At 26.9% G+C, this 26,765-nt stretch overlaps 1 protein-coding gene across 1 annotated transcript; it reads left to right on the top strand.

The window, feature by feature from the left end:
- LOC107452142 (ER degradation-enhancing alpha-mannosidase-like protein 1) lies at window positions 1-26,765 on the top strand. The gene is made up of 13 exons (XM_016068455.3): window positions 1-117; window positions 549-920; window positions 4,089-4,161; window positions 8,996-9,099; window positions 10,582-10,753; window positions 11,786-11,969; window positions 14,564-14,655; window positions 16,554-16,636; window positions 18,142-18,262; window positions 19,157-19,401; window positions 20,360-20,456; window positions 24,603-24,794; window positions 26,465-26,765. The coding sequence occupies exons 2-13, from the start codon at window positions 583-585 to the stop codon at window positions 26,555-26,557; spliced, it is 1,794 nt and encodes a 597-aa protein (XP_015923941.1). The 5' UTR covers window positions 1-117; window positions 549-582; the 3' UTR covers window positions 26,558-26,765.

Here is a 26,765-nt window from a genome sequence, read left to right on the forward strand (position 1 = left end):
GGCAACACTGTCTCTCGATAACAGCAGAAGGAAAATAAATAAAACCATATCACACGTATCGTTGATGTCTGATTATTAATTTTTATTTAAAATTAAAGAATAGCTAATGTTTAGTTTGTAAGAACATAATTTTCAGTTTCATAAATACATATTTTATTAAATATTTTATATACATGTTTTTTCTGCAGTTCTGTCTTATGAATTTTTAAATATTTTATATGAAATCCTCTATAATTAAAATTTAATATTAATGCTGTTTATTTTACTTGCTTTATTTTAATGAATAGTAAAATTTATAAATGAAGAGGGACGAAGCTTAGATGCATGATTTTTAAAAACAAGAAATTTTTTTTAATAAAATAATTTTTTTTTAGTTTTGTCTTGTTTGTTTTTAGGTTGAATTGTAGAAAATTGGGAGTATCTAATTTAAAATTAATTATACTGCTCACTTTACTTGTGCTATAAAATTAGTAAATATAATATTAACGTGCGTATTATAAATGAAGAGTTTTACATTTGTTTTTCTCATTTTTAAAAATCTGTTGCAGGTTTTTCAAGGAATAAGAGTAATGATGATCGAAGATGCTAAATTACATTTCAGCTTGGATCTTAATTTGCTTATATTTAATTCCCTTTCGAACTTATGCAACTTATTCATGCAGTCTTGACAAAAATGTTAATTTTGAAAACTGTTGGACTCTTCTTGATAAAGTGAAAAATAATTATAATATTTTTTTACAAACACCTGATGAGTATATTAAAAAGTATGGAACATTTAGTAATTCACAGCGACTGCTTATGCGAGAAGAAGCTAGAAAAATGTTTCAATTTGGTTATGACAGCTATCTGGAATATGCATTTCCTAAAGATGAATTGAATCCTATCTTCTGCACTGGAAGAGGACCAGACTATGAAAATCCGTAATTTTATTTTAATTTTATGATTTAATAAAATAATTTTTCTTGTGGTATTGTTTTTTTAGTGATTAGAGCTATTATGTTAAATTTAGCTGTAAGGGAAAGCATTTATTAAGTTATATGTGAGAGAAATGATTGATATATTTAAAATCTGCTATTTGAAGACATCCATATCAGTTTCTGTTTATACCAACTGCAATAGCTCAGGCATCAGAGTGATTTTGCACTTGCAAAAAAATTAAAAGAAATTGTAGTTGCTTGCCTGGGGTCGTTACAAGTCAGTGATTTCAGTCGAGTCTGGGAACTACCAATCTTCAGTTCAAAATCAAAAATTGTCACTTTCTAGTCATTTTTTTTTACCAAAAGCAGGTCCCAATTATAAACAGTATAGTTTTAAAGATATGCATAAAGAGCTAATATTTTATGTTTAAATTTTTTAAATGTTATTTTTAAAAACTTAAACTTAGAAAAAAAGGGGGAAGAACTTCAAGATTTAAAGAAAAAAGATTCAAATGATCTGTATTATGGAACCGTCAATAAATTCTCTGTCTCTTTAACTATCTAACTAATATGTGCATTTATAAGCTTTTCAGCTATTGATAGACAAAGAAAAGAGTTGTATTTAAAGAATCAAGACTTTTAATCAAGACGTTACATACCACCACTCTAAGACTATTATCAAGGAAAAGCAACGATATAATTGATACTCTGGGTATTGTTTTATGCTTCTAATGGTAATACAGTGGTAAAAAAGAATTTTTTTTTCTTTTTTAAATTTCCCCACACCAAAAATGAAAAACCTGTGGTTCTGTCATTATTTTTTTCTGCGTTTAGAAAATTACAGGTTCTATATGCGGACACAATTACACGATCTTATGTTATTACTTTTTTATTGCATTCCGTCTATGATCACAGGTGAATTTGCCATGCTGAAGTGCTTCAGCGGAATCACTAAGTTTTAAGTTTGTTGAGAACATGTCTACATTGGTACCTTTTTGAAACAACTACAATTGCCGAGATGCCAAAAGGATTTAAACTTGCACAATTTTTTTGAAAAATATATATAGATTGGCAAAAATGTAGTTACGAATTATACCCTTTGAATTGGTCCCATTTTGTTTTGTTTCTTGCAGGGATACAAAAAGTTGGCTTTTACATGGAAATCTTTTTAGTTAGTACCTTCCTGTGATTTTATTTTGAAAATTTTTTTGTTTACTAATGCTAATCGCCAAAACTTGGAGACTAACGGACAGAGGTAGTGATATGGAAGTCTTTGCATTTTAATTTGAATATTATTTTAAATCAAAGTTGGGTTTTTGCCGTCAAAAACTGGTTTTTGACATGACAGTGGTAAAAACCGTCAAAAACCTACTGTTTTCTTTAATTTATGGCATATAGCGGACAATATTTTATTTTCACATAATTGCCTTCATAAATGAATGTTGTAAATGATTGCTATTGATTTTGCAACCTATATACATGTATTCTTATAGAAGGATATACATTCATACTGAAATATTGTAATATACTTATTGAAAATAGTGATACTTACTTTTATCATTATAGCTTGATTTGCAAAGGATTCAAAATTTTGCACTTCTTAATTGTTAGAAATAAACAAACAAAAAAGCTTTGAACTATTAATAAATTCAGGAGGCGGAATACTCAGTTTGGCAATTGCCTGACAATGAAGCAGTTAATCTTTATTGTATGTGTTTCATTTTATTTGTGTAAATTAAATGTAATAAAAATTTGTGTAAATTAAATGTTGGTAAAAGTAATAAATTACCAGCTGTTGCAAAATGCACGAAGCAAGAAAATTTTCTCTAAATCTAGGCTGGTATCCAGCTAATAGATATTTTCTTTTCTTTATTTAGCCATGTGTTTCAGAAGGAAAAAAAAGTTATTTCGTTTAAAAAAATAAATAGCTTTAAAATTAACAAATAGTTTGTATAAGCATTAAAAAACGATTCTTTTATTATTTGTTCCAAGGTTCATTGTGAAAAAAATTAACTTTGTACTATAAGACAGACCAAAAAAAAAAAAAAATTCTATTTTATCTCTACAAGCAATTTTGAAAACTTAACAATTGGGAAATAAATTTTTTTTTTCAAGAACTGCTAAATGAGAATGATTGAATGAGATGATTTCAGCATTTATTTTTAATTATAAAAATTTTAATTTTTAGTTTTTTTTAACCTAATAAATTATTGCTGTTTATATTTTTTATAATTATAAAACAAATTAGACCTTAAATTTTTAATTAGGAAATTTTTGTCTGTAAAATATATGTATTAAATGTCTTTCTAATGATCCAGTGACTCAATATTCAAAAGCTGATTCTAATACTTTAACGGCATGCAAAAAGGAGCATCCAATTAATAAGGTAAAATTTCATTTCGAAAAGTAATACAATTTTACCATAGAAAAATTTTAGTCTTGACTAAAAGTTGTAGTCTTGACTTTTCTGCAATGAATTAAACCAACAAAAATAATTTCCAATATCTGTATACTTAATCAGAAACTTAAATTGATCATTTTATAAATATGAAATATAAAATATGAAATAATTACTGGGCAATAAATGTAATCAGTCAGTCAAACTATTTTTTTCCCTCAATTTTTTATTTCAATAATTATGGAATGGAAGCAACATTACCTACTGTGACTAAATAAAAAAAATTATAATCAAAAGTGTTTTTATATAATAAGAAGGATACTTGTAACTCTAAAGCTATATACACTAAAACTATTTAACTTTTAAAACTCACTAATCAATTTTTATTAACTTCTATATAAAATTTAGCTTCTAAACACACAAATATTTGACTCAAAGAAGATATTTTATAATAAATATTAAAATTAGAAAAAAAAAAAAGTTTTAGAGCATTAAACTAGTATTTAGAGCAAACTGCTATTTACATTAAAAATGAATTTAAAATATCATTTGAGAATTTTATTAATAAACATCTTTCCAATGTGTGTGTGTTTTATTTATTTAAATAGCTTTTATATGCCTCTTTTTCTGGAACATCTAAGTTTGTTCCATGCATCTCTCCATTCTACTCTTATGTATGTTAGTTTTAAATACTAAGTAATAATTTGAATAGTCGTGTTTTGTTATTTTACATAAAAATAGTAAGTGAAAAAACACTGTTTTTCTATGTACAGGTCCAATATAAATATCAATGATGTGCTTGGTGATTATTCTTTAACTCTAATTGATGCATTGGATACCTTAGCGGTAAGTGTATAAAATTATTAAATTTTAAATTTTTTATTATAAATAAAATTTTTTATTATAAATAAAAATTTTTATTATAAATAAAATTATTAAATTTTTTTTTAAGAAAAAATATTTGATATTTAATTTATATTATTTGTTCCCAACGTATTTCTCTTTGCAAACAACTCCTTTTAAAATCCCAAAGAAATTGGTTAACCCCTTTTATATTCTGTGTAACAAGGAAGAAGATAAAATTTGATAAAATATTAGTTTTTGATGTTACAGTATAGTTCATAACTGAAAGCTAGAGACATAATCATAAAACATCACCACAGTACAAGCATTTGAAGAACTTAGTGAAAGAACTGGCTAAGTTACATTTTTTAAAAAAATTGAGATTTCTTAGAGAAAATTCTTATTTTTGCTTTATTTAAATATGCAACCTTCATTTATATTTCTAAATCTATTTCTTCTGAAGATACTCGGTGGAAGTACAAGCTAAGTGGCATTATTTGAGTATTCAGTGGATGGAAGAGTGGGCTAAGTGACTTGGCAACAAATAGCCAATAAACAAACCTAAAAAATCTTTTGCTTCCCATCGAACGCTAAAATTGGTGAAAATGAAAGACTTCAAATGGCAGCTTCCATACATTAAGTAGGAATTTATGTTTTTTACGAATAAATAAATAAAAAAGACCAGAAAAAACAACCCTTAAAGAGCTTCACCATAAAATTTTTTTGTATTTGGTTTGCATTAGTTTGTTTCTGACACACTGCCCTGTAAAAAAACAAATTTTTTTTCAAAGCAAATTTGCTTTAAAAATAGATATTATTTTATACTTAGGCAACTTTTTAAGTTTATTATTATTGTTACTAGCTCAATACTCATTTTTCTTTTTGAAATAAAGCTAACTAATAAATAAATCAGTAATGATCAACATTGCAAAATCATGCACGAAGTAAAAAGGAGATATGCGAACACGATCATTCCATATAATTCTGTTACTCTAGATCAGGGCTTTCCAACTGGAGGCCCACGAAGCCTTTTTTTGTGGCCCATGAGCTAAAATATATTAGTTACTGTCATTTTCTTGCGGACAATTTTTGTAAAAAATCTGAATGGGTTTAAAATACTTTTCTCGCTAATAAAAATCTAATTTCTTCGTTTCTGTGAAATTTAACATACCAACCGCGCAAAAAAAAGTTTTTCTCAGGTTTTGCATCGAAGAAAATATTTATTCAAATACAAAAATTATCGTGTATATATTGTTCTTTTTTATTTCCTTTTCTTGTATTTTGTGAATATAAATTAGCATGTGTGTATCAGAAATTTTCTCGAAGAAATTCTAAAATTTGACTTTTTGAAACCACTAATTTTGCACTAAAATATTAACACACACATTTGTAAATTTTAAATTTAAAATGCAACTATCTATTCTCTGGTGGCTGCAGCAGACAAACCTCAATTTTCTCATTGAACATTTTGTGTGCTAATATATAAGCTTTAATACCAACCTTTTTAAAGTTTTGTATCTTAACAATTAGATATCTGTTGCCCATTAATTGTTTAATACATAGGTGCAAATTGAAGTTATTGTAGCCCGAATTTTTATTATTTATTTAATATTTTTAAAAATATTGTTAATAACAATTAAACATTTTAAAAATCTACTTCTTGTTTTAATTTGTAATTCAATAGTTTTGTTTTATAGAACTTGGTAAAAATCTGACAGTAATATTTAATGTTCCTTCAAACATAAAAGAGTCCTACATAAAATTTTGATAAAGTTGCGACCTGCCATTTGATTTGTGTTTTTAGTTGTGGCTCCCGGCCTCACGTAAGTTGGAAACCCCTGCTCTAGATCAACTCCTGGTAGTAAAAAATTACTATAATCAACAATTTTTTTCCCATACTTATCCCATTGGGTAGGCTGTAACAGGGTGCGTAGCGATTTTAAAAAGTTATTAAAGATGCTTATTTTCATTTTTTAAAAGCCCTTAAAGGTGCTTTTTTCATTGGGTGTTTTTAAAAAGTGCTTAATTTCCCTTTTTGAAAGTGATACTTTTTTTCTTTACCGCGTCGATTTGCGGACCCGTATTATACAAAACCGTACTTCCCACATTCAACGTTTTCACAATTCATTCAACCACTATCCATTTCGGCGTACTAACGGTCTATAGCACATGAAAACTCAAATCATTTTACATGTTTCATGAAACACTTTCGTGTCTGTCTACTGAGCTGGATTTGGTGAGATTTTTGCACTCTCATGTGCAACTGTGCTGCATTTTGCAAGATATTCTCAGTTTCAGGCGTCATTTTCGACTCTCTGATATAGAACCGATAAATCTCTCGATCTTTATATGGTGGCTAATATCATCAAGAAAAAAGCACTCTTTTTGCACTCTCATGTGCAACTGTGCTGCATTTTGCAAGATATTCTCAATTTCAGGCGTCATTTTCGACTCTCTGATATAGAACCGATAAATCTCTCGATCTTTATATGGTGGCTAATATCATCAAGAAAAAAGTTTTTTGTCTGTAACTAGTTATTTTATCATGGTCATGTAAAGTATTTGAAGATTATTTTGCAGTTTGTTAATGTATGTAGTGATTAAAAATATTTTTTGAGTGCTTAAAAAGTATTTAAAAGGTGCTTATTTTTTGTTGAATGATTTAGCTGTGCACCCTGTGTAAGAAATCTATTTCCTCTGTACTCACAGTAGGTATCGTGATATGTACATTAGTATATAGAGTACATATTAAAGCAGCACCAATTAACTAATATTAATAATATCTGTTACCAAAAAGTTTTCTACTTTTTTGATTATAATTTTTAAATTGTAAATAGGAAGGGGCCGATCAACAATCATTAAGATGTGTGCGCTCGCTTAAAATATTAAGCTTTAAATCCAAAACTATGAGCAAACTTATATGTTTGACAAAACAAATGGTAACTTTTTCATGAAAATCGGAATGGATGAGTGGGGACAAATGAAGTCTACATATGAATGGAAACACAGAGATAGATAGCCAAACTTTATTTTGCTCCCTGTTAGCAGCGATTGCTGTTTTATTGCAAATTTGGTAGAAACATATCAGGGCTCCATTAGCATCAGGCTAACCATAAGAGGTTTTCATTGTTCTTACCTCCATTTTGCACAAATGCTGATTAGTTTCACTTAGAAGTCTTCTTGAAGGTGAATGTGACATTGTTTTTTAAACAGGCGTTTCTTGTCTTCAAGGTTCTAGGTTAAGAAGTTGAAAATCAAAAACAAAGCTGCATATCCACTGAGTGGATTGGTGTTCAACAGCAGAAATTCATAAAGTGGTAACCTAAAGTTTGAAAACTGAGAATCGCATAACTAATCAAGAATATGTAGTTTACCTTGATAGAAAAAAACCCAAAACTTTTTAATATGCCTTTTTATAAATTAAAATGCTTCATTTTTTAGAGAAAATTTGATACCAGTTTGTATCAAATTAAGATTGTTAAAATTTTATGCTATGAATATAAGCCTAAATATATGTATATTTATTTAATCTTTACAAATAAAATTATATTGGATGAAAATATTATAAATCGACCATGCTAACAGCAAATGCTATGCACATAAATCATTGAAATCTTCCTTTGTAAGAGAGTTAGAATAAAATAAATAAGCCCCCCAAAATTTTATGAGTTATGCCTTCACAAACATACTAAAAACATAAAGATTGATGGAAAAAAACAAGAACGAGAAACATATAAACTTTAGCACTCATTTACTCAAATTCACTAGAGTGTCACTTGGCCGGTTCTTCCACTAAGCTCTTCATTCATAACATTAAAATAATAGCTAAAATAAAATTAATGCAAAGTTCATTCAACAAATCGAATAGTTCTCGGTTAAGAATAAATTATATCTGAATAACTCTTATTAAGAAATATTTCAGTCTAGTGGAATAAGGAAATTCAGAGTTTTGCTCACTGTCTGATAGATTCAGCCTTATATCAGATCAGATTTTACCTTTAAGTTAATTTATGTATAAAATCCTGTTTCAAATAGATTTGTTGCATCAAAAGTAACAAACATTTTTGGCTTGTTTTTGACAAATAGTACATTCCTTTGTGACTCTGAACCAAAAGGTCAGGATCCATCACAAATCAGAAGAAACTGTTTTCAAAAGTTTAAATTTTGTCATGGATAGGGTCTGTTAAGAATGTAGTTATTAAAAAAAGATGTTTCATGTTTACATATTTAATGTTTTCATCAAGTTTAATTAAAAAGCTGTTGAGAGAACTAAAACATTTGTATATATTCATCTGTAGTCATGAAATTTTTTTTTAGCGTAGTTTCATATTTTTAATGGATTTTAAAAATGATGACACATAATTTTGTTTGAATGATAATTATGTTAGTTAAATGTACAAGAATTTGCTACCAGAAAATATTCAGTATTATATACGAGAGAAAAGAACGAATAAACTTTCTATAAAACAGTGCAAAAAGCTAACAACTTTAAATGTTTTTTAAATGTCACGGTATCCATTTACTGAATTCATTAGAATATTTTGCTTTTGTTTATTCACATTCTTTTAAAATAAGTTTGTCTCTTTGAAATTAAATTACTATTTTAAATTAATCTATGCATAATTCACATCTAACAGCAGGAAAATAAATTAGTTAAAAGATTGCATTGCAAAGAGTTTGAAATAAATTGTCATTAAGTTTTCGTAAAGTGGTTATTGTATAAAATTCTTTATAAACGGATTTTAAGAATTTAAATTATTTGCTTATATACTGAACTTTTGTTTTCATATTGACTTGGTCTAGTTCTTTAAGAGATTTATTTTATTCTTCTCTTTAGATTATGGGAAATTCTAGTGAATTCAAAAGAGCTGTGGAATTGATCATTGATAATGTATCATTTGATACTGATAATACTATACAAGTGTTTGAAGCAAACATTAGGTAAATATTTGGTTTACTTATCTTTTAAATACAGTTTAGTTGTTAATGGCAATGTTAATGGTTTTAATGTTAATGGTTTTAGTTGTTTTGGCAATGCATATTTAAAAGGAAGTTCACTATGTCATACTAGTTTATTCCAATACTGTCTAATGTCATATTATTTTTATATGAATTAGAAAGGAATCTGAATGGAAGTAAAACTAAAATAGTTGTAGAAAAATTCCACACAATGCATTGGACACTCGCATTTTAATATGTATTTATATTTTTATATCACTTAATGAACAATATTTGAGATAACTTACAACTTTTATGTATATATTTATAAAAACTGTGTTTTTCATGCAAACAAAAGAAAACTTTATTTTTATTTTGTTATGGTTAAAAGTATCCAAACTTTTATAGATGTCTACTAACTTTTTTAATAATTATTTTTGTAATTTGTGCAAGTTTTCTATTAGGTTAACATTATTGTTTATGTGTAAATGAACTGATTGATATAAAAATGAGAATCAGCATATTTATTTTAAATAAAATATATCTGCTAAAGCTATCTTATTTTTTTTTATTATAATGGAGCCAATAAATCAAAATATTATCTGTTAAATTACAAAAATGATAGAAATTTATAAATGCTTGGTAAATTAATTTTAAATTTCAAAACAACTCTATAATTACTTAGTAGTTTGAAACTTATATTAAATGTCTGGTTTAAGCTGGGCCGTTGGCAAAGTATTTGGTCAGATTACACTTCTCCTGATTGTTTCTTAGTGAATAAGTATCCAGCCTTATATCATTTTCCAGCACTTTTAAGGCCAAAAACTTCTTGGGTGTGGGAATGGTTGTGATATAATTCTACAATCTACCAACAGTAGATTGCACCAATAATGTCCTTAAATGCTTTCTAGAGTAAATCTCGTATCATTGCCAATGCTCTATAAGTGTAGCTCTAGTTTAATATCAAAAATTAAATCATATTAAAATTCTTTGGTTTTTCAAATTTCCTATAATGATGACATAGATCTTTATATATCTTTAAGAAACTTCAAAACTAGAAAAGAACTGAAAATTTCTTGAAAAAAAATTTGTTCCCATAATAGCAATTAGCCATTGTTTAAAATAAAATATACATTAAAGTTAATCTTAGATAAATTTTGTTATTTTTGTTCAAAAGTTTAAAGAAAGAAGAACGAAACAAGATATAGAACATCCAATAAGAGTGTTTTTTTTATTAAATTTTTTAGAAATTAAACTATTAGTTCAGCTTTAGAAAACTTCAGCATTGTTTTTTACTTGTATAAAAAAACTTTTAAGGCCATTAACTCGTAATTTAACATTAACATTTTGGCCATTAACATTTTAACTTATTGAAAATTCTCTTATAAGCAATTTTTTTTTAACTCATATAAAAATGCATTTTTCTTATATAAAGATGCTTAATGTAAACTTATTTTGTGATTTAAATTTTTTTTTCCCTCATAGGATTTTAGGATCTTTACTATCAGCTCATCTTCTAATAACTGATAAAAAACAGCCTTTTGGAAATTTAATACCTTCTGGGTACAACAATGATTTACTTGATTTAGCTCACGAATTAGCTAGTCGTCTTTTGCCTGCATTTGAAAATACTCAAACTGGATTACCATATCCAAGAGTAAGCAATTATTTCTTACCCTTTTTTCATTTTCTATTCATTTTAACCAACATTTTTTATTTTAATTATCTTTGTCAAAATAAAGGGCTAATCAGAAAGAAAAACTATGTCTAACTTAAAATTTCAACAAGATTAAAATTAAATTCTCTTAATTAAAATATTCCTCTTTTACTAATCAGCCATAGTTCAATGATTATATGCACTGTAATGTCACATCATCTTAGCTATTTATGAATTGTTTCTCTTGAAATTAGGTATAGGTTCTTGAGCAAAATATGTCGACTGTCATTTTCATAATTTAAAAAATCCCACTTTTATCACTAATTGCATTTTAATGCTCAGATTTTTAATCAATGAATCAGATTTTCTTAGACCACTTATGAATGTTTCTCTGAAGTTAGCTGAAGGTTCTTGCACAAAATAGGCAAACTATCATTTTTTTAAATTAAAAAATTACATTTTTATCACATTCAAATTCTCAGACTCACTTTTAATCAATGAATCAGATTTTCTAAGGCCATTTATGAATTGTTTCTCTTGAACTTAGCCAAAGGTTCTTAAGCAATAATAAATTCCACTGTCATTTCACATTACACTGTCACATGACTCTCGTTTTCATAATTAATAAATTCCACTTTTATCACTAATCACATTTTAATGGTATCTGGTATCAAACTCACTTCTAATCAATGAACCAGATTTTCTTTTGCTATATATGAATTGCTTCTCCTTAACTTAGCAAAGGTTCTAAATAAAATATATACACTGTCATTTTCATACTTAAAAAATTCTACTCATTACTAACCACATTTCAATGATCAAACTCATTTCTACTCATTAAATCATATTTTCTTAGGCCATTTATGAATTTTCTTGAACTTAGTCAAAAGATCTTGAGCAAAATATGAAGAATTGAGGTTTAATTGTATTACAGTTAATTATTTTATTTATTTTGAAACTGTGATTTTTAAATGTTAGCAAGGAATTTATAATATTCCACGATTCCAAACGTAATCTTATTTTGAATCTCAGGTCAATCTTCGGCATGGTGTTCCTGAAGATGTGTCTACTCACACTTGCACTGCTGGAGCTGGATCAATGCTTTTAGAATTTGGAATGCTTAGTAGACTATTGAAAGATCCTGTGTATGAAGGTGTTGCTAGAAGAGCAGTGAGAGCTCTTTGGCAATTGAGGTCTAATAATACTGGATTGCTGGGTTAGTATGAGGGGTGCCCAAATGTAAAGGAGTCTTTAGAAGATATCAATCAAATTCCACTGATAGATATTTAATGGTGTAGTGTTCTTCTTTGTTTTAAAAGCATGGCTAACTGTTGTGCAGCATTGTTCATACGGTTCATTGTATGATGAATTTTCTTAGATTAGCACAACTTTCAGTCATCTAATTTCTTCACTATGAAGGGAAGCATATGCTTCACAAATTTATTTTGAGATAGTCTCAGAAAGTGGACATCATTTAGTATGATACACCATGCAAGACACTGCTTTCACACATCTCCTCCATCTTGCAATAAATTTGTGAATCATGTTCTCTTTCTGAACTAAGTTAGTTGCTCTTTGTGCTGATCTGAAGAAATCTATAGTGTAAGAATTGCAGAAACAACTCTTTAAAAAGGAGAACAATAGGGTGAAGCCATTAATTATGCATGCTTAATAGGAAATATCACCAAATCATAGTATTTTTTTGGCTCACACGTTAAATCACTGGAATTTGATGCACTGTCGCTACAGCTAAGGTTTTCTTTTACATTTGGGCATATCTTACATTTAAATCATTAAGATAATTACATTAAGTTAGTTACATTTAGGTTATAAACAGATACTTTGGTATGCTGAATTCTTTTGTGAGAAGTATTTCTTTAAAGATTCTTTTGTATTTTTTTTGTTGAAAGTTGTAAGTTCCTTAAATTCTGCAAAGCTGGAGAAAACTAAATTCCTTTAAATTTTTAAAACTTCACAAAACATATAAACGCCAGCCCATATTTACAAATCTAAAAGGTGAAGAAGACTATCACTTAAATGGCTTGCAGTGAAGGTGATATTAAAATTTAAAAAAAAAATTAGAAGTGCTTTGCTTGAAATCAGACGATAAAAATTAATCGAGTTTGCGTTGACATTTGACAGGCTATAGTGCTTTAGAGAATGAAGAATCACATGAAAAAAGCTAAATTTTGGGGAAATGTTATGCTGTAATTTGTTTAATTTGAGATTCTTTTTTTCCTTTGAAATTACATAATTTGTGAAAATCTTATTCATTAAACTTTAGCACAAAGAATACTCTATGAATCCAATTCTCCTAAACAGGATTTAAACAAGGGTTTTGTAAGATAAGCAAGTTTCTTCCTGGGGTAGTTCATGGGTAGATGGGAGAACCCCACCTAATTTTTGTTATAATACCAATTTTTCATTAGAGTTGTAACGTTTTTTTTTTTTTTTTTTATAAATTGTATTTTTTTTTCTATATTGTATTTTTTTTTTATATTGTAAAATGTATTTATTTCTGTGTTTTTTACATTCTATGAGTTTTTTTCTTTTAAAGTTTGTTGAAAAGTAAAAGCTCTGTGTTTAATATCATATCTTGCTGTATATTGTGTTTGTATTTTATGATAACTTACTGTTACAATCAACCACGCTTAAAGGAATACCCTGGGTTCCAGCCAGATCCATGCAATTAAGCGGGTTATTCGATTAAAGGGGGAGTACAATATTCAAAGTTAAATTCTAAATTTTTTCAAAATTTTTCTTTTTAATGGTATTTAATGCATAATAAAGCATTTTGATTAAATAAATTCAGTTTAATGATCAATAAACAATTATAATTAAAGCTGTATGTGTTAGTATCATAAAATATAAATGTTAATTAAAGTTAAATTAAAATAAATAAATGTTACTGAAAAGTATAATATAGGTACTAAAATATTATTTGATCCCTTCCAAAAAAATCTATAATTGAAGACTGTTTTTATACCCTTTTAATTCGTCAATTTATCAAAATTAGATTTTCTCTTTCAGTTTCTACTAAGACTTTAATGACTTGTGTATTCCTTTAAAATACATTCAGATTTTTTATTTTCACTTATTTTTTTTTTCTAATCCTCAAAATTGGAGAAATTAATTCCAAATTAATGCACTATTTTAGTTTGGAATTTTTTGTTTCCAGGGTTCATTTTCTTTACTTGATTAATTCAAATTGAAACTTTTCGAGCTGAACTTGCAGCCAACTCAGAGTATTCACTGGATTAAGCAATGGTTATTCTACTTAAGAGAAAGACACACTGTAAACTAGTGTGTTAGGCTTTTGAAACTTTTTCTTGTCAATGCTAATAGCGTACCAGGAGGGGATCACAAAGCTTCACCACAAAACAAATCACTCTGTACCTTTTTTAAATTCTAAATGATGTGTGAATGAAATAAGTTAAAGAGGGGTAAAACCCTCTTCGTTTTCTTCAATGTATAACTGGCAACAAGATTTATTTAATGAACGGGAAGTCCCTATTAAAATGACCACCTATTGTATCCTTATCTTAACTGAAAATGGAAATTCCATTTTAGCTGGTGAAACATTTCTCAGAAATAATAATTTTTTTTTCATTTCCATATCCCTTCTTTATCCAATTAGGCAGGGACAAAAAACAACAAATATCTGTTTAAACGGGGAAGTTTAACCTTAGTTTCATATAAAATTATTTGGTTCCATTAAATTTTATTCATATAAGCGGGTTATTTGATTATCCGATATGCAATTAAATGGGGACGACTGTACTTTATTTAGCTTGCGATCTTCAATTTTAGGTAATGTTGTTGATGTTCAATCTGGAGAATGGATAGGACAAATGAGTGGTGTTGGAGCTGGCTTGGATTCATTTTATGAATACCTATTGAAAGTATATAACTTATCATTAATTTAATATTTTATGTAGCTTTTTGTTACTATTATTATGGCACTGCATGGGCAAGATTTTTATCCACTCTATCTCTACTCTAAATTTTGACAATTTTCAAAGACTTTATTATGAAACATTTATGACCAAGGCTGAACAAAATTTACTGTGGGATCCTTCCTCAAAGTACAAAAAGCCTTCTTTTAAACAATTAGAAAAAATTGTTGTCTCAGTTTATATAAAAAATACCATAAAAATTTCATACTTCAATTGAAATTTAATATTCATATTAAAACTAATTTTGCTTTACTTATAAGAGATTTATCAATTAAGAATTAGTACTATTTAAAACCATTTTTAAAAAAAAAAATTTGATTTCTATTTTCTTTTTTTATAATAAAATTGCTATATACATAATTTTGTTTAATATTGCATACCATTAAAAGTTTTATGATGTCGATTAATATTGCTTTTAAGGTCTTCAAATTATTTTTGCAATTTTATATTTTTTATTGCTTGTACAATTTTTTTTATTGCCTGTAAATGATGGTTGTAATGGCACACTGGTTAAACTACTGAGTTGTTGCCATGAAGGGCTAGGATTCTGTCATCAGTGGCAGCTTACAGCTCACCCAACTTTAAATCTATGGGTACTAGCTTGTCTGGGAAGTAAAAGCAGCTGGTGCACAATACAATGCTAACAACATTGTCATTATCATGTTGCCGGTCTTGAAATCAGAGAACTTTAACCAAAGAATATACATGGAGAAGGAAGGCTAGCTTCCATAAACATAATGTAATTTGGTCTCCCAAGAGTTGATGTGGCTTGTGTATAAAGGGAGTTTGTACCCTACTTTTTTCCCGACCACCTTCTAGAAGTCAGCGGTTTAAATCAATGATCATTCCAATGTGTTTTGACCCTCGGAATTGGGGTTAGGAGGAATTTCATTAGATTTTATTTATGTCTAGTCTGCTACATTTTGGCAGAAACAAAACATTTATTACCAACACTGCACTATCAAGATATTTCTTGAGAATTTGTTTGTATCAACCATGTAATTTTTTTTGGAGATGGAATGAAAGAATTATCTGGCAGTTGTTTTTCTGGTATAGCATCCCGTTCTGAGCATTTTCTCACATTCAATTCATACTTGGAGAGCTTGAAATGATTTGGAGAGCTCCTTTTTATACTCTTTGCCTTAAACTTTATAATTCTCTTGACCAACAAGATTTTCTTTTTTAAAAAATCCAATATAATCCAATAATTAATTAAAAAAAACTCTTTAATATCAATGTATAACATTCAACTGTGGCTAATCATAATGATAGGTAACTTCTGCTTCAAACATCTTGCAGCAGTAGAGGTAGGCATGATGTTTCAATGGTAGATTAAAAACTAGCGCATCACACACAAAATAAAAATTGTAAATTAATATAAAATTAAGATCCATTTCTTGTTAAGTATGTAATAGGGAGTATTGATAACAGTAATCTCTTGAATTCCAGTAAAAACTCCTTTATGAAGTTGAAACCAATAATATATCCATTAGATTGCAGTTACAGAGAATACTGACGGACGGCAGGAATCTGTCCCACTCTTGTAAAAACTCCATTAACAAGTCAAAACCTACTAAATGACAAAGTTGGTATATACAAGAGTTAAAAGGACAAAATTGCATATTTTGTTTGTTTGTGCTTGCCTTTTATACCTGAAGTTTACAACTATAAATTAACATTTCAATTACTTCAAAACTTACCTATTAAATTGATTTTTAATCCTGTTTCCAAAAAAGAATCTTCTGACCCTGCCTCTTCCACGAAAGTAGTTTTTGAAAATGTGCATCTTGTACTAATGATCAGATAAAATCATAGTGTGCTTATGAGGATATCTTATTTTACAGTCATATATCCTATTTGGAGAAAAAGAAGATTACAGAATGTTCAATGAAACTTATTACACTATTAAACGTTATATGAGAAAAGGGTAAGTTTCTTTTTACCCAATATTTTCAAAATCTATATTAATAGTCATTATTATATAATATTTCTATTCTGTAATGTTTCTATTATCTAATATATCTAATATTTACCTATTATTATCTAATATTTCAATATCTGAGATATTCTTTGGATTTATTTGAAGTTGTTCTATGAAATTGATAATAATGTTCTGCACATTTTTCACCATTCAAACCCTTATTTACAACAGATTAGGATTTAAGCTGGACTTCACGGTCAACTTATTTATAAGTAGATTATTGGAGAGTATATTATGTACACTGCAGATTTAAGTAACTTAACTTGCAGGGGTTATGCTATATGTTATAAAATGTGTTACAGAAAATATGCAATAAGTGCAGAATATACCAAATGGAGTTATTTATTACATGGTTTTTCAATATTTTCAAATGAATTTCTTATATATATTTATATTTTTTCTATTGCTAATCATTGATCAAAACATCATGGCAGGACATTGTACAAGATTACTGAACTACTTTGAAATTTCACTAAAAAAGGTCCCTCTTTTTCAAGATAATTTCTAAGATATTATTCTAAGAAAATGAATGCCAATATTACTTACAATTTATTTTTTTCAGTCATTATTTTCTTTATTTATATTTTAAAATAACTACATTTTATGCTTCTTACTTTTGTTTCAGCTTTACTAAATTTTTTATAGTAGTTGCACAAAAATAATGATATAAAATAAAACTGTTCATGAAAACTGTTTACCTGCAGGTCTTTCTAAATTTCTACAGATATTCTAAGGAGAAAAAAAAAGAAGAAAAAAATTGCGAATGATAAGTTTAAAAAATTTTTTTGAAAATAATAATAAAAAAAAATTTAAGAAATTTATCAATTTCAATAACAAATTACCTTACAATGCACTCTCAATTATCCATATGTGGGTTATGGAATTTAAGAATTATCTAGGCTTGATGTATTATTAAAAAAAATTAAATTTTGGAAAATTTCTATAAATTAAAAAGGAATATAGATTTAATAATAATTTGATTTTGTTGCTTATAGCATCTGATTAATGGAAAGAATATATTTGCGCAATAATCATTGTTTACCTGGTAACATATGTAAATATTCATATTCTAATGAAAAAAAAAATAGAATTATGAAATTATTAGCATATTTGATAACAGAATGAACATGTTTGCTTGATAATCAAACTATTTGCTATTCACTCTTAACTTTATGGGACAAAATGGAAATTATCATATCTAAATATTTATTAACTTTACATGTAATCAATTTCTTTAATGTGTACAAATTTTATAATATAGATGCTTTTGGATTATCTTTTTTCCCCCACCTCTTCCAGGGTAGTTAAGAATATGTCGTATTTGATAGGTTTTTATAAATTCTTTGTTTTAATGTAAATTAAAAGAATGCAGCTCTTTTTATTCAATTGAGAACAAATATTTCTCTGAAATGTGTTATATTTATTTACAAGTATTTTTTTATTGTTACTAGTCGACCTCATTGCAATCATGGATTTGGAGGGCATCCCATGTACGTTAATGTAAATATGATTGATGGTAGCACTCTCACACTTTGGATAGATTCTTTACAGGCTGCTTTTGCTGGTGTTCAAGTAAGTGAATCCAAATGTCATCTTGAAAAAGATAAAAATCTGTCAAGAAGTGTTATTTTTTCTGCAATTTCAATAGCCTATAAAATCTGACATAATTGCCATTTGTATGATTGCAAAAAATGTTGTCTATTATAATATGCCGATAATAATACCGATTTAATAATAATAATAATTAGAAATAATAACTAACCGATTTCTAGATTATTGAAACCTAGTTGTGTTTCATTTTTTAACAAGCTAAATTAATGTTTAGGTTAAATATTTTCTATAATTTAAAAACCCTTTTATAAAAAGAGAGTGGTTTAATTAGTAATTTTTGCAAACAATCACTTGGAAACCACTAACTAGTGTCAAATGTTGCCAGATTTGACAGTGATTCTTTTATAATAATTAAATAAATGAAAGAAGCTTGATTAAAAGGAAATAAATTTTGAGTAAATAAATTTTTTAATTTTTTCTCTACATTTTAAGAAGAAATAACATAAATAAATCACTAACACTACTATTTTCACATTACATTTCTCCATCATTGCATGTTTTGGGTTTTAATATCATATTTACATTCAGTAAAAACTCTTCCAATAACTCAAAACATTAAATGATTCATGCTTATTTTCAAGATTCTTCTGTATTTAAGAAAAAAGTTAACTTTGAAATTCATTTCTAATACTGTTTCAGTATTTAATCTTCTCAATTAATAAAGTAATCAAATTTAAATAAGGAATGTATGCTGTATACAAAACTTTTTGAAAAGCATGAAGCATATAACAAAGTTTCATGTTTATTTTCAAGATTTTACTGTATTTATAGAAAAATTTAATTTTTAATTTCATTTTCAATATTGTTTCAATTTTAAATTTATGAATTTTTGAAATACCTCGAAAATATTACTAGGTCCTCACTGGTGATATAGAAGAGGCTATTTGTGCTCATGCTCTGTATTATTCTATTTGGAGAAGATTTGGTGCATTACCTGAAAGGTTCAATTGGCAGAAAATAAGTCCAGATTTAGCTTTTTATCCTCTACGACCAGAACTTATTGAATCTACTTATTTACTATACCAAGCTACTAAAAATCCATTCTATTTTCATGTGGGACAAGAAATTATTGAAAGTTTAAACAAATACTCAAAAGCTAAGTAAGTATTTTTAAAATATTTAAAACTAATTTAAGGACTGTATTTAAAAATGTTTAGAAGTTATTCATGCACTAAAATTGTACATATCCAACAATATATCCTCGTACGTATAACGTTGCAAAGTTCAGAAGTTCAAAATTTAGAAGTTGAAAGTAAAGTCTCTTGATGAATATCAATTTTAAAAAGTTAATTTTTTTTGTGAATTATTATTAGGCCATATTTTGTTCATGTTTTAAAAACCTTAAAATTTCATCGTAAACATTTCTTCGTCAATTAAAATATTAAATCTTATTATTTTAGTATTCATTAAACAAAGAACTGATATATTGTTTTTAAAAATACATTTTTTTTGCTCAAATTACTTAATAAGGATATAAAATTTTTCTAGCTTATTTAGCTATGTGAAGAAATGGTTGAAAACATTTCCTTAAATAAGTTTAAAATAACATAACTTTGAAATACATAAGTTTACATAAGTTTAAAATAATATTTCAAAGCTTAAATTCACTATTCTTTTACAGACTGCCTTTCTTTTACAGGATTTGTTTTCCGATTCTAAAATCAAAAGCTTATTGGTGTAGCCCCAGTGCAACATTTACAAACAAACAATTCTAATCCTAATTTGCTCATGTTTTTCATTCATGGCATTTTGGCATTGAACTTGAATTAGCCTGGAAAAATTTATTTTAAAAATTAAGAAAAAAATATGTTCTAAATTACTTAAACATAGGGAAACAGTGGTCACTTGTGTGTTATCTTTATCCTGTGATATAATTAACAAACTTGCTTGAGGAAAATTCCATTGCTAAATAAAAAATAATTCTGAAAGGGTTTTTTGGGGAGCACATTTTCAAACAATTGATTGGTTTCTCGTTATTGTTAAGTACTTCCAATTTAATTACAATTCGTTTATTTATTTGTTTAAATGTTTTCCATTTCTTAATGTATGTTAATATAGGTGCGGCTATGCTACTATCCACAATGTACAAGATAAAACTCTGGAAGATAGAATGGAAAGTTTCTTTTTAAGTGAGACCTGCAAATATTTATATTTAGTAAGAATATTTGATTAATATTTTTAGAATTATTGATCTTTAATATTTTTACAACTTTTATGTTTTTGACTGACTATCTTAATTTTTTTTTAAAAAATGGTATTATTAAAATATTCTATTACCCTTCAAATTTCTAATGCTGATTATATTCTAAGAATTAGTTTTTAAATAAAATTTTTAAAAAGGATTATTTATTTGAACATTGTTATTAAAATTTCAAACAACACTGAATTTTTGGTTCAACATAGAAAAAAGTAATGTAAATAGCAAATATTAGTATTAGTATTTAAAACTTATTTAATTAACTAGTATGAATTATTATTAAATTATTAATTTGTTATTACTTATTAAATTATTAGTACTGAAACTTATTAATATAAACTTATTAATATAAACTTATTAAATTATCTAAAACTCTTTTTACAAAATACACTCAGAATGTTTAAACTATGATCCGATTTAATATGTTTAATTAATAAACTAATATATGTTTATGGTTAAAAGTGCTATATATTTCATATAATTTTAAATATAGTTCATATAGTTTTACCAAATGAGTATATTCAAATTAGTAAAACAGTGGGATGATTGCCTAAATGATCAAGGTGTTTTTTCTTGTTTGGCATATGAAATCTGAAGTATAAAGTATTCCAACCCAAAATTTTTTACTACTTTTATGTGTTCTTGTGATTGCACTATAGGCACTACATATTTCCTAGCTTTTAAAATTTCTTTAATTACTTAAACTTATTTTTTTTAATAATTTTTAATTGAATTATAATTAAATAATTCAATTAGTTAATTTTTATTTAAAGCGAACATTAAATATTTTATTCTTTTCTTATTGATCAATGTAACGGCTAACTTTTTATTTCAATATGAATGTAAACTTATTAATTCAATGTCGAGTCTAATCGAAAAAAAATCTGTTTATAACTCCACACTTACTTATCACAGTCTTGTTGGCAATTCGCGATCGCCAAGGTATTTTTTTTTTTAAACAAATATATATAACTTTATTGGGAACAAAAACACATAAATACAAAGAATATATATTCGTCGTCAAAAGGAAAATCCTGTCCAGGTGACAAAGAAAAGTAATACAATAAATTTAAAATAGAAATTTAAAAAAAAAGAAAAAAAAAGGGGGTTATTACAATCATAAATTATTTTGCTAATCATAAGACGTCATATATTGTTGAATACTGTAATAATAGAAAAAAAAATGCATGAAACTATAGAAAAAAATAACAAAGGTAACATAAGAAATTAATTTGGATTGGCACAAGACTGGTATAAAAAATCAAATGCTTCCTTTAAAGTGAAAAATAGAGATCTAAATCGTCAATGTTAATCACAAATTGAAATAAAGCACGCTTAAAAGAAGAATATATTTGGATGTTTTGCAACTGAAATTTTAATTTATTATATAATTTAGGTGCTAAGTAAAAAAACTGTTTTCGTGAAATTTCTTTTGTAAAGTGGGGAATCTCATATATTTCAGTTGGTCTCCTTTCAGACACATTAGTTTTTAATTTGCATATTAATTTATTGTTGTGTAAATGGAGTAAAATACGAAAAAATATATTATGGCGAAATGGTAATAGGTTAATTCTTGTATATATATTGGTAGTAGTTATACTTGAATTATTTATGTTTAGAGAATTAATAATCTTGAAGCATTTATTCTGAACTGAGATTAAAGGAAGTAAATTAGTTTTATATTCACCGCCATATATTATTGCACCATAATTAATTAAAGAATAAAACCAGGAGTAATAGAGTGCTTTCACAAAATTAAAGTGAATTTTGTTCTTAAGGTGATAAAATTTAACTAAAACAAAACGCAATTTTTTAACTAAATTGTTAATATGTGTTTTCCATTTCAAATTAGAATCGATATATAGTCCTAAATATTTGATATTATTTACAGATTGTAGAATATAGCATTGACAATTTTCATTAGTACTGTTGCAGGAGAGAGAGTGAAATTTTAAATTTAAGTTAAATTCTGATTTTCTTAAACTGAAATAAATATATTTAGTTTTATTTAGATTTAAATTTAAGTCATTTATTGTAAACCATTTTGAAATTACGCGTAAATCAGATTCAATTTGAAAAATTAGTTGATTTAAATCAGTGCAAGAATACAAAATTACAGAATCATCAGCATATGTTATTATCTTACCAAAAAGTTTGAGTTGACAAAAGTCATTGATGAATATAATAAACAATAAGGGTCCTAGAATAGATCCTTGAGGAACACCACGGTTTGATAAAATATAATTACTAAAATTACTTCTGATTTTAACTCTATGTTCTCTGTTTGAAAGATATGAAATAAACCAATTTAAAATAATTCCTCTAAAACCAGCAAATTCTAATTTTTTGATTAAAAAATTGTGATTGACATTATCGAAAGCTTTTGATATATCAAGAAATATAGCTACTGTTATCTTATTTTCAGCAATACTATTATGAATAAATTTTGAAAATTCCAAAAGAGCTTTTTCTGTACTTTTGCCTTTAATAAATCCATGTTGATTAACAGAGAAAAAATTTGTATGTTTTAAATAATTGTACATTTTATCAGCTAGAGCTTTTTCAATGAATTTAGAAAAAATAGGTAATATTGAAATTGGTTTATAATTTGATAAGCAATTTTTATCGCCAGTTTTAAAAATAGGAGTTATGGTTGCTCTTTTTAAAGAAGTTGGAAAAATGGATGACTTGATTGAGGTATTGATGAAATTAGTTATAAAATTTATATTATTGAGAGCAAATAGTTTAATTAATTTTACATTAATATCGTCATTGTCAAAGGAGGTTTTATTAGAAAGAGAATTTATTAAGTGAAGTACTTCACAATCATTCAATTCTAGGAAAACAAACGAGGTTAAACTTGGGGAAATATATATTTGCAAACTGTTTGAATTTGGGTTTGAGGTACTGTTAGCATTTGCAAATGATTTATTGAATTGATCAGAAGATTCATAGTCGTTTAAAATATCAGGTAAAGTAGGTGATTTGCTCTGATTACCAATAATACTATTTACAAGATCCCATTTTTGTTTATTTGAATCACAATTTAAAAATTTGATTTTGAAATATTCAGATTTTGCTGTTTTAATTAAGTTCTTAAGCTCAGAAACTATAGTGTTGTATGCTGTTTTGTAAATAATATCCCATGGATATTTTCTGTTTTTTTTAAAATAGTTTTTCATTTCTTCGAATTAAAATCAAGATATTACTAGTCATCCAGTTATTTTTGGCTTTTTTGTTTGATTTATGCTTATATTTAAAATTATTTTTTAAATTATTGAGTCCTATACCTATAATATTGATTATGGGGGGTTGGCTTTATTTTTGGCTATGTTATTTTTTGATAAATCACCAACCATGGATCTCTTCTCATTATTCTAACTGTCTGTTGGGAACAATTCAATTATTTTTTAATTTGACTTTTGATTAGGCAGGTCATGGGGGATTTATCTCTAATGGCCTGTCCTTATTAATATTATTATATAAAATTTATTTGACATAAAGTCTTATGGATAAAATTTATTATTTGTATATTGAGCTCTACAAATACTACTAAATAAGAGTTTTAGTAATTATGATCCAGTTTTCATCTTCATTATAACTTCAACCACACCTGAATTTCCTCATTACAACTCTATTTAAATTTCCATACGTTAATAAAGGATCTATTATGTAAAACAAGGCATTAAAATTTTTAGCTCATCATTGGCAATCGAATATTTTATACTGGCTAATAAGCTTAATCTTAAAATAAATAGATTTAGCCAGTATAAAATAATAAGCATAATCTTAAAACTGAATTTTAAACTAAGAGTTTAATTCACAAAGTAAATAGTTTTGATTAATTCAAACATCTCTTAAAATAAATATACCATTTGATTTCAAAAGTAATTAATATAAAGAAACAAAAACTAGACATAAGGAATGAAATGCATTATAAAAAAAATTACGACTCATTGCTAATTAATTTGGCAATAAAAATAAATAAACAATGTCTTTATTTAAATTTTACTTTATGATTTATATTTATTTACTATATATTTATTGCTAACTAAAAATTAAAAAGAAATGAAATCATACTTACCATTTGTGATATTATTTTAGCTATTTGATGTTGATAATCCAGTGAACAAAATGGCCAGTCATTATCTTTTTACTACTGAAGGACACATATTTCCTCTACATCATCAAACAAGGCAGAAACCATGGGATTTTACTAAAGAGCATACTGAGATCCAAGTTGAATTAATTCCTGATATTCCACCTTCTGTAAAGAACAACAATACACAGTCAAATGTAAGTATATTACATGCCATCTTGGCAGTAAAATATTTTCCATGGAAGGCTGATACTAATACTGATTATCTGTGATAACTAATACTGATTTTCTGTAATAGCTACTGATTTTAGTTTAGATTATAGAATTATGAAAAGTTTTCAAATTCTGTATTAAAATCAAAATTTCGGACTATTTTCATTTTTTTATTTATATCACTCCTTATTCACTCTTTTTTTTTTAAAGTTCGAAAATGACCCATATTTTAGTAACTTTTGTATTTGAGATATAAACTGATGATGACTAATTGATGATTTAAAAAAAAAAAATCCCACTTTCAAAAATATTTGTAACATTTAGGGGATTACATATTTGTTAGGTCCCTAGGCCTCTAGAAGACCTCTTTGGCCTTATAAGTCAAGCCCTGCTTCTAACATATTCTGTATTTCGCATATTTATCTTATTATGTTTCTTAAATTAGCATATATTCTAATTATTGTTACTTAAACAAAGCGAATAATCTTAAATCTAAGATTAATTTAAAAATCTTTAATAACCCATAAAATATTATTAAAACAAATTGAGCGAGAAAATATTTACATGGACATAATTTTAACTGGACATAAATCTGTTAATTCTTATTGTGGGAGCTATAGTGACTCGGGATGGAGCATTCACTTCCTAATGAGGTGGCCAAAGTTCGAATCGACGGCTGGTGGATACGAATTTATTCCCGGCTCATTCCGACCACAGTGCTAACGTAAAATATCCTTAGTGGTAGATGAATCATGGTTTAATATCCCTTTGCCATGCAATGCAAGTGCGGGTTAGTTCATTAAAAATTTCTTCCACAAAGGCTAATTTGCCCCAATGCTTAATCCAAGAGTTCCTTTGTCTTCTGGGTTTTGTTCAAAATTACAAGGCTATGGAGTTGAACACTGATAGTTGTAAACTCAGAATTGGGTCAGCTGTTCAACGCCAGTTATAAAATGAAATGAAATAAAATTCTTCTGACGGAGGAATTGTCTCAAGTCACATAGTTTATCTCTAAGTATTGTGCCCTTCAAAATGCAAAAAGGTTGAAACCCCACTAAGTTAATGGTCAAGGACGGATGCATTCAATTAGTTTGCATGGTATTATTTTAAAAGGTTATTTCATGGTATTTTACTGAAGTCTATAAGTTTAGTCATGCAACTGTATTTCTTCTAATCATGAAGACTCGTTAAAGATAAATTATATAATAAGTCTCAAGAAAATTACATAAATCTAAAATCATTTATAAAATGAACCAAAAAGGTACAGCCTGTACATAATTAAAATCAGCAGCTGCTTAAGCACAACGTAAAGTTCTAGTTGATGAGAAAAGAAGTACCATTTCAGGCAAAAAGATCTTAACTACTGATGAAACCACTTTGCATAACTGTCAGCAAGTTAGCTATGTTCCCAAAAACTTAGAATGGCTTATACACCTCCGAAAACAAAATTGGTTGGATGGGAGTAATCTGTACCTGAGGCAAGTGTTATTGTGTTAAGGCTTTTTGGGTGGCTACTGGGTTGGAATTTAATGTGTCTGCCGGATCGAACCTCCGCAACACTGCAGTATCTGACACTGGCCATAGTTTTGGATGCTTCTTTTCCAGGTACTTTCTGTTTGTTTTTTGGAACTCTTATAATTTCTTTATATTACAGTGTGAAAGGATACCTGATGAACGACAGTACCTGTTACCACTTAAGCCAAAATACATGCTTCAAATTAGTCGAGCTTTAGGTCTCGATAGTTGATTTATTTTTATAATAAATTATTTTGTGTACAAAGAGAAAAATACTCATTTGTAAATTGTAAAAAGAGATGTTTATGTTTTGTACTAAAGTGTTAAAGAAAATCACTTGTTATTTTGAATACTGTAAAGATATTTTTAAACTTAATTTATTTTGAAATATACACTGTTAAAATATATTTTCTTCAAATAAAATTTTATGCTCAATCTGA

The sequence above is a fragment of the Parasteatoda tepidariorum genome, chromosome 1 (assembly GCF_982258835.1).
Source record: "Parasteatoda tepidariorum strain Cologne lab strain chromosome 1, Ptep-v5.0, whole genome shotgun sequence".
Classification (NCBI taxonomy): Eukaryota; Metazoa; Arthropoda; class Arachnida; order Araneae; family Theridiidae; genus Parasteatoda; species Parasteatoda tepidariorum.

Bases quoted from the DNA above. Each gene is read 5' to 3' on its own strand.
- LOC107452142 (XM_016068455.3), top strand. From the start codon at position 583: ATGCTAAATTACATTTCAGCTTGGATCTTAATTTGCTTATATTTAATT. The intron at 20,457-24,602 runs GTAAGAATATTT...ATATTATTTTAG, and splicing joins CCTGCAAATATTTATATTTA to CTATTTGATGTTGATAATCC. The intron at 24,795-26,464 runs GTAAGTATATTA...TTTATATTACAG, and splicing joins ACAACAATACACAGTCAAAT to TGTGAAAGGATACCTGATGA.